The following is a 7,500-nucleotide window of genomic DNA, read 5'->3' as shown; positions in this document are numbered from 1 at the left end:
GCATCACAAACTTTGAAGTCTAGTCTTTTTTTGATTAATAAGAACGTATAGTTGTTTTGCAGAGATCTTTACTGAGTTAAAAAAAAATCCATTTATCTGCTGGGTACGCCTGCCGTTTTGGAAAAATACTGAAAATCATTGGTAAGGAAAGAGTTAAGGCATAATGTATGCTTGCAGAAAAAGTAGTTCAGCAGTTGTCGATTGAATTTCATACATTTACTTGATATTGGCTATCTTTGTGAGAGAATATAGAAATTAAACGCTCTTTACTTTTGTCTTTTCCAGCATCTAGGAATACCAGAAAATGAGAAGGGAGCATATGCCGGTTTTATGACTTGTTGTATATACATGGGTCTATTTTTTGGCAGGCAAGTTTACATTGTTAGAAGTGCAATTATGTGGTCTACAAGAAACAACATTTTTTTCCATTTTGGTCATAAAGATCATTACTTCAAATAGTTTTATTCAACGCGTTCAAATCATTATTCAACGATGACGTATTTACTAAGAAATGATAGGGTTTTCCCAAGGGAGGGCTGGAATAAAATACGATTCTTACACTCTTGTTTTTTGGAATTCCGGACGTATTCCCAACCGCTGCACGAGCTTTCTAGTGCAAGTAGGGAACAAAGTTCGAATTCCAAAACGCAAGAGTACAAGAAATAATTTATTCTAGCCCTCAACCGATTCTATTTCGTCATCTTTGATTAAAAGACATCTTCAAAAACATTCAAATAATAGATTTCTTTTTAAAGAATCGGAACTTTAGTTAAATTTTCGCTTGATAATCTGACGTCACAAATTATTATTGTAAACATAATATCATTACGCGTTACTATTTAGGGAGAGGGGTGGAATACTATCTTTTTTATGGATGAGGTTGTGATTATTATTATCATATTATTATCGTATTCGTATTGTTTCTGCAATGACTGGAATCAGTTTTAAATTGTTTGGACAAAATATAATATAATTATTTTTTTTTTTAAACTCAAAATTGATCATTTATATTGTAAAAGTGCCCTGAGCTTGTGTTTTACACGAGAATGAGCGCTGTATAAATGTGTATTATTATTATTATTATTATTATTATTATTATTATTATTATTATTATTATTATTATTATTATTATTAGGATAAAAGGCAACCCATTTGACCACTGTTTTATACGCTTTATTAGGAGTTATTCATTTTGTTCTTTTCATGACAAACTCCAATTTATTTTCGACATGAATGATTTTCAAACCCAAAGAAAGTGATGAAAGCTGGGTCTGTCATTAATTTAAATCAATCAATACTGGTATGGTTCTGTGTCGAAATGTTACGGTATAGACAAACGTGTACATATTAGAAGGTCTGACATCCGAACGGGCCAAGTTTAACATTGTTGTAATGGACAATATTTTGCGTCATTCTTTGAGATTTCCATTACAACAATGAGCCCATAATGAATTGGATTATCCGACCTGAAAATAAATGCACGTCGATAAAAACGTAATTTAAAATGTTTGGTTGTAGAAATGAAGTTATGAAGTTTAAATGAAGTATATATCGGTCAAAGGCTTCTATAGCCTGACAACATTATCTATGAAACGTTTTTTAAAATGCCGACAATAAATAAATATTTGAATTGAATTTAATTGAAAAAGTTAAAGCTATAGCATTTAAATAGTGCAATATCCACTAAACGTGCTCAAAGCGCTTTATAAAACGCATTGAAGGTGGTTAGAAAATTTAATTTATTTTTAATATCTACAGCATGTTTTGGGGTTGGCTAGCTGACACCAAGGGGAGGAAATTTGCTCTGGCCCTCTCTCTGGGATTATTGGGTTTGAGTAATATCACCTTTGGATTCTCCACAAACATTCAGATGGCACTGGCTATCAGATTCATCCTTGGTCTGTTTAATGGTAAGCTAAATTTAGATGTTCGAGCTATGGTTTCAATATTGTGCCTTCATGAATGAGAGTGAATGAAATCACGTGTTTTGAATTAGATCTATAAATATAAACGTGTTTCTATTGCGTAGGTTTATAAGTCATGGCGGAGTGTAAAAAACAATAGGATCGATAGATAGATAGATAGATAGATAGATAGATAGATAGATAGATAGATAGATAGATAGATAGATAGATAGTTCTATCAAATTTGTTGCGTATTGCAGTGGTTGTTTGATGCTATTGTTGTTGTATATTTGTGCGGCTATGCGGTCTTGTGGTTTGGCACTCGCTTTCGGATCGGAAGGTCTTGGGTTCGAGCCTCGCGCTCGGCGCATAGTTGAGTTCTTGGAAAAGACTCTTTACTCACATTCTCTCACCGTACTCAATCAGGTGTAAAATGAGTAAGTACAGGCGTCATGTTTCGTTCTACATGTTACGTGTTGCTGTTGGTCAGGGACCCCTTGTAAAGCGTTTTGAGCACATTTAGTGGATATTGCGCTCGTAATTGCTACATTTATGGTATCATTGCTTTTTGTTAGTTGAAGAAAGGCTATGTGCCCGAAACGTTCAGTGTTCGGCATTTGTTCTTTTTTTTTTTAACCTGTTATATTCATTTTTATTTATTGCTTTTTACAGTCCACAGCCTCTAGCAGCTTAACATTACTTGACAAAAATATTATATCATTCTTATCCAATGGGGCAGCGTGGCTCAGCGGTATGGTCTTTGCTTCGTACCTGAAAGGTACCAAGTTCGACTACCCGCGCTGCGTTGTGTGGCCTTGAGCAAGTCACATAGCCTTAGCTCACCATGCGGCGCTGCACTGCGGCTGACGCCTGGGTTATTCCAGTCTTCCCCTTTGGGAAAAGACCCTAAAGACAAATTTCCAGTTAGGGATGAATAAAGGGAATTTATTTATCATTATTAACTTATTATTTATAATGAATCCACAGGAATTTCAACGTCTTGTCGATCCGTGCTATATGACGTATCGGACAATACCAACCAGGCAATTGGGATGTTGATGCTTTCTCTTGCATGGGGTCTGGGATCATTCTCAGGATCCCTAACTGGAGGTATCTACATAACGTTTCTTTACCATTCATTACACTCACGTCTCCCTCCATCTCCAACTCTCTCTCTCTCTCTCTCTCTCTCTCTCTCTCTCTCTCTCTCTCTCTCTCCCTCTCTCTATCTCTCTCTCTCCTCTCCCTTTCTCTCTATCGCTCTCTCTCTCTCTCTGTCTCTCTCCCACTCCCTCTCTCTCTCCCTCTCCTTCTCTCTCTCTCTCTCTCTCTCCATCGCTCTCTCTCCCTCCGTCTCTCTCTGCCATTATTATTATTATCATTATTATTATTATTATTATTACTATACTACTACTACTACTACTACTACTATACTACTACTACTACTACTACTACTACTACTACTACTACTACTACTACTACTACTACTACTACTGCTAATACTACTACTACTACTACTACTACTACTACTACTACTACTACTACTACTACTACTATTATTATGATCTATCTATCTATCTATCTATCTATCTATCTATATATTCATCTATCTATCTATCTACCTATATATTCATCTATCTATCTATCTATCTATCTATCTATCTATCTATCTATCTATCTATCTATCTATCTATTCATCTATTTATCTATATATCTATCTGTCCATCTATCTATCTATCTACCTATCTATTCATCTATCTATCTATCTATCTATCTATCTATCTATCTATCTATCTATCTATCTATCTATCTATATATCTATCTATCTATTCTTCTATCTATCTATCTAATCTATCTATCTATCTATCTACCTATCAATTCATCTATCTATCTATCTATCTATCTATCTATCTATCTATCTATCTATCTATCTATCTATCTATCTATTCATCCATCTATCTCGTTTTAAATGAGCTCTTGATAGGCCTATAGGACTGAGTTGCTCTCTACACATTTACTAAAATTTAACATGTTGGCTTACATTTTATTTTCTAACAACCTGTTCCACATTTTCATCTTTCTTCCTGCTTATCTATCCTGTTTTGTATTAATCTCTCTATCCTCATATGCTTCTCTAGCTACATAGATAATTAACCCCCTCCTTACCACCCATAGGAAAATCGTCACATTCGTTACGATGCAGCCAACAATTTTCTTATTCTGATTTCATTTTGTTATAGTTATAGCCATTAAGATTGGACATTGTGTTGCAGAGCTCATTTCTCTGAACAAAATATAGAATATACTCTATACTAATCTGTTCAAAAATTCTATTTTTGTGTTGGGTGAGTTTGAAGTTTCGGGTGAAATTCTGAAAATAGCTGGTAAGGAGAGAGTTAAACATATGTTTCTTTTCCTCTATAGGGAATGAGATTAGCGGAAGAGTAGCGTCCCTTGATTGGACGTCACCTTACAGAGAGAACGTCAATTTGGTTTTGAAGTGTCTCAAGCCGCTTTCACCGGAAGCGAGGACGAGAGACGCATGCGCACAACCAACATGACGTTCTCTCTCTAATAACTTTTCCACCGGTGACGTCACAGACTATGGGTGACGTCCAATCAAGGGACGCTACACTTCCGCTAATCTCATTCCCTATAATCAAATGAATATGGCGCAATTCAACAATTAAATTCCGCGTGCATCAATAAATGCTTTCATCAATTTCCACCGTGGTCAATTAACACCGCATATCAATCCACAGGCTTCCTGGCAAGTCCTTGCTCCAGATGGCCAGATATTTGTGACCGAGACAACATATTCCAGAGATTTCCATTCCTCTTGCCGTGTGTCATGTCTGGAGTTGTAAATATCACCGCAGCCATTCTGATATTCTTTAAATTTAAGGAAACACTTATTAAGTTGTTGCCGTAAGTTTACAATGTTAGAAAAGAGAATAGTTTAAACTTTTCTCTTTTCTAGCAGTATAAACGTAATATATATATATAGGGTGCGAGAAGATAATACTGGAAAAAATGGTGACGCTGTTTTAAAACAAAGAAGACTTCAGGAATTGCCTAAAATGCAAGCAACAAGAACGATACGTTTTACCTTAAGTGGAAACTTGCTAAGTTTGATTAACAATCTATGATTGGTTAGGAAACTATGCAGGTTATAGCAGTCGTATAAGAATTGGATTCAATAGTCTGATGTCACGTCGCCCAGCAACGGCGGCCATCGTGGTTCTAAACAAGGAAAATATGTACTTTATATTCTTCATGCTGGCTAGAACTTTTCATGTGTCTTGTGATCAGATTGTGTAAAAGTCAAAACGTGATCTCAGATTTATAATGTTTTTTTTTTTATCGCTAGGCCAGCAATCGTTCAAAATGTAGAGTGTGAATCTATCGTTTTAGAAAATAGTGAAATTAAAACTGCTAAGGTTGTTCGAAATTTGGGTGTATTTATTGATTCAGATTTGTCTTTTATCAGCCATGTCGTTAGGTTATAATGAAATGTACATGGAAATGAGAAGAATACGTAGTGTTAGACATCTCATTACAAGAGACATCTCTGCCTGGTTAGTTAATTCTCTAAAACTGTCAAAGCTAGATTGTTGCAATTCTCTCCTCTCTTCTATAAATAAAGACAACATAAAATCCCTTCAGGTAGCCCAGAACGATGCTGCCAGGCTTATTTATAGAAGGAGGAGAAATCAATCTGCATCGGTTTGCTAAGAGAACTCCAATGGCTACCCATTGAGAAACGTATAGAATATAAGATCCGTACTATTGTTTTTAAATCACTGCACTCTGATTGTCCTGGATATATTGATGACATGCTTAAACTCTACTTCCCATCCAGAAATTAAAGATCAAAGTCTGATAATCACATACTTGTTAAGCCAAAAATGACTCAGCACCCCTTATCTGAAACTCCCTTCCAAGATATATCAGAGACAGTAATGATGCAGATTTCTTTAAAATATCTTGAAACGTTTCTGTTTAATAGGTAGCACTGTAGAATTATATTGCTTTGTTTCATATTGCATGTTTGAGTGGTTGTATGTTTGAGTGAAAGTAGCCCGTTACTGTTAAGCGCTTTGAGCTTGTTGATATACGGTGTAAGGCGGTGTATAAAAACCATATATTATTATTATTATTATTATTATTATTATTATTATTATTATTATTATTATTATTATTATTATATTATTATTATTATTATTATTATTATTATTATTATTATTATTATTATTATTGTTATTATTATTATTATTATAATTATAATTATTATTGTTATTATTATCATTATTATTATTATTATTATTATTATTATTATTATTATTATTATTATCATTATTATTGTTATTATTATTATTATTATTATTATTATATATTATATTATTATATTATTATTATTATTATTATTATTATTATTTTATTATTATTATTATTATTATTATTATATTATTATTTATTATTATTATTATAATTATTATTATTATTATTATTATTATTATTATTATTATTATTATTATTATATTATTATTTTTATCATTATTATTATTATTATCATTATCATTATTATTATTATTATTATTATATTATTATTATTATTATTATTATTAATAATAATAATATTATTATCATTATCATTATTATTATTATCATCACCATCATCATAACTTGTTTTTACTTTTGGTTATTACAGAGATCAAGTCATAATAACGGAGAGTGATGACGATGACTGTGAAACAAACACAAAGAATATTTCCGTTAGCATTCCCTCCAATCAGTGTCACGTGGTTTATCAGAAAAGGCCAAGCGCAGACAACCACGTTCAATACACACTCGTCCAACCCATGTTGTCTCGTTCTGCAACGTCACTAAATCCAGATGCAGACATTCTATGTGTTTGGGTAAAAGTGCTCTTGAAAGACGGGAACGTTTAGAAACAAGCAGGGCTAATGGCCAAAACACCTACCAAGAAGCTTTACTTCCGAACCGGAACTTGGATTAGATTTTGGCAACGGGACAAATCGATTTGAACTGCGCAACGTGGAATCGATAGAAGTAACCGAGTTGCCGAGTAGTCAAATCGCAGACTTGCCTTCACGTTATCAAAGAACGAGAGCTTATTCTGAAGGAGACAATTCATGGAATTACACGTTGAATGGCAGTAACTTCAAACTTCCAGGTGTCACCATCTGTGCTCAACGAAAACATGCTATTTTGGAGAATTCAGATAGAGACACCTCCATTCACAACAACCAACCTTTACTCGTTGAAACGTATGTAGAAGGTGAAGACCATATATGTGAGTGTTGTGACCAGTGCTTCAAACTCTCATGTTGTGCTGCTTGCAATAATACAAGTCTCCACAAACTACTCAGGTGATAAGATTGATAACATGCGCTTAGTGAAAAGCTCAAACTTTCTTGTGAGAAGTCAATAACAAGAGTTGTAACATTTGTATCGTTAATTAACCATGATCATTAAGCCAGTGAGTGTAAAATACACACGTGTAGCTCCCCTTGTGTGTCATCCACAAAGATGCTCAATTTACAATGGACGACCGAAGATTTAGAATAGCTTT

The 7,500-nt window shown here is 33.8% G+C and overlaps 2 protein-coding genes across 5 annotated transcripts in view; both read left to right on the top strand.

Moving 5' to 3' along the window:
• The window catches only part of LOC144967016 (uncharacterized), a 101,490-nt gene extending 94,189 nt beyond the window's left edge, over positions 1 to 7,301 (top strand). For all 4 annotated transcript variants that reach the window (XM_078903760.1, XM_078903757.1, XM_078903758.1 and 1 more), the window contains 5 exons: positions 286 to 368; positions 1,759 to 1,910; positions 2,892 to 3,014; positions 4,667 to 4,832; positions 6,616 to 7,301. In XM_078903760.1, coding sequence (XP_078759886.1) covers positions 286 to 368; positions 1,759 to 1,910; positions 2,892 to 3,014; positions 4,667 to 4,832; positions 6,616 to 6,856 — 765 coding nt within the window. In that variant the 3' untranslated portion in view covers positions 6,857 to 7,301. The remainder of the gene's footprint in view (positions 1 to 285; positions 369 to 1,758; positions 1,911 to 2,891; positions 3,015 to 4,666; positions 4,833 to 6,615) is intronic.
• LOC144966949 (uncharacterized) overlaps positions 7,078 to 7,500 on the top strand; it is a 6,324-nt gene continuing 5,901 nt past the window's right edge. The window contains exon 1 of the mRNA XM_078903644.1: positions 7,078 to 7,195. Coding sequence (XP_078759770.1) covers positions 7,078 to 7,195 — 118 coding nt within the window. The remainder of the gene's footprint in view (positions 7,196 to 7,500) is intronic.

This window comes from Berghia stephanieae, chromosome 3 (assembly GCF_034508935.2).
Source record: "Berghia stephanieae isolate SIO BIC M18660-M18661 chromosome 3, UCSD_Bste_1.3, whole genome shotgun sequence".
In the NCBI taxonomy this organism is placed as follows: Eukaryota; Metazoa; Mollusca; class Gastropoda; order Nudibranchia; family Aeolidiidae; genus Berghia; species Berghia stephanieae.
Note: the sequence above shows the minus strand (reverse complement) of the source record. Positions and strands in the feature narration are given on the sequence as shown.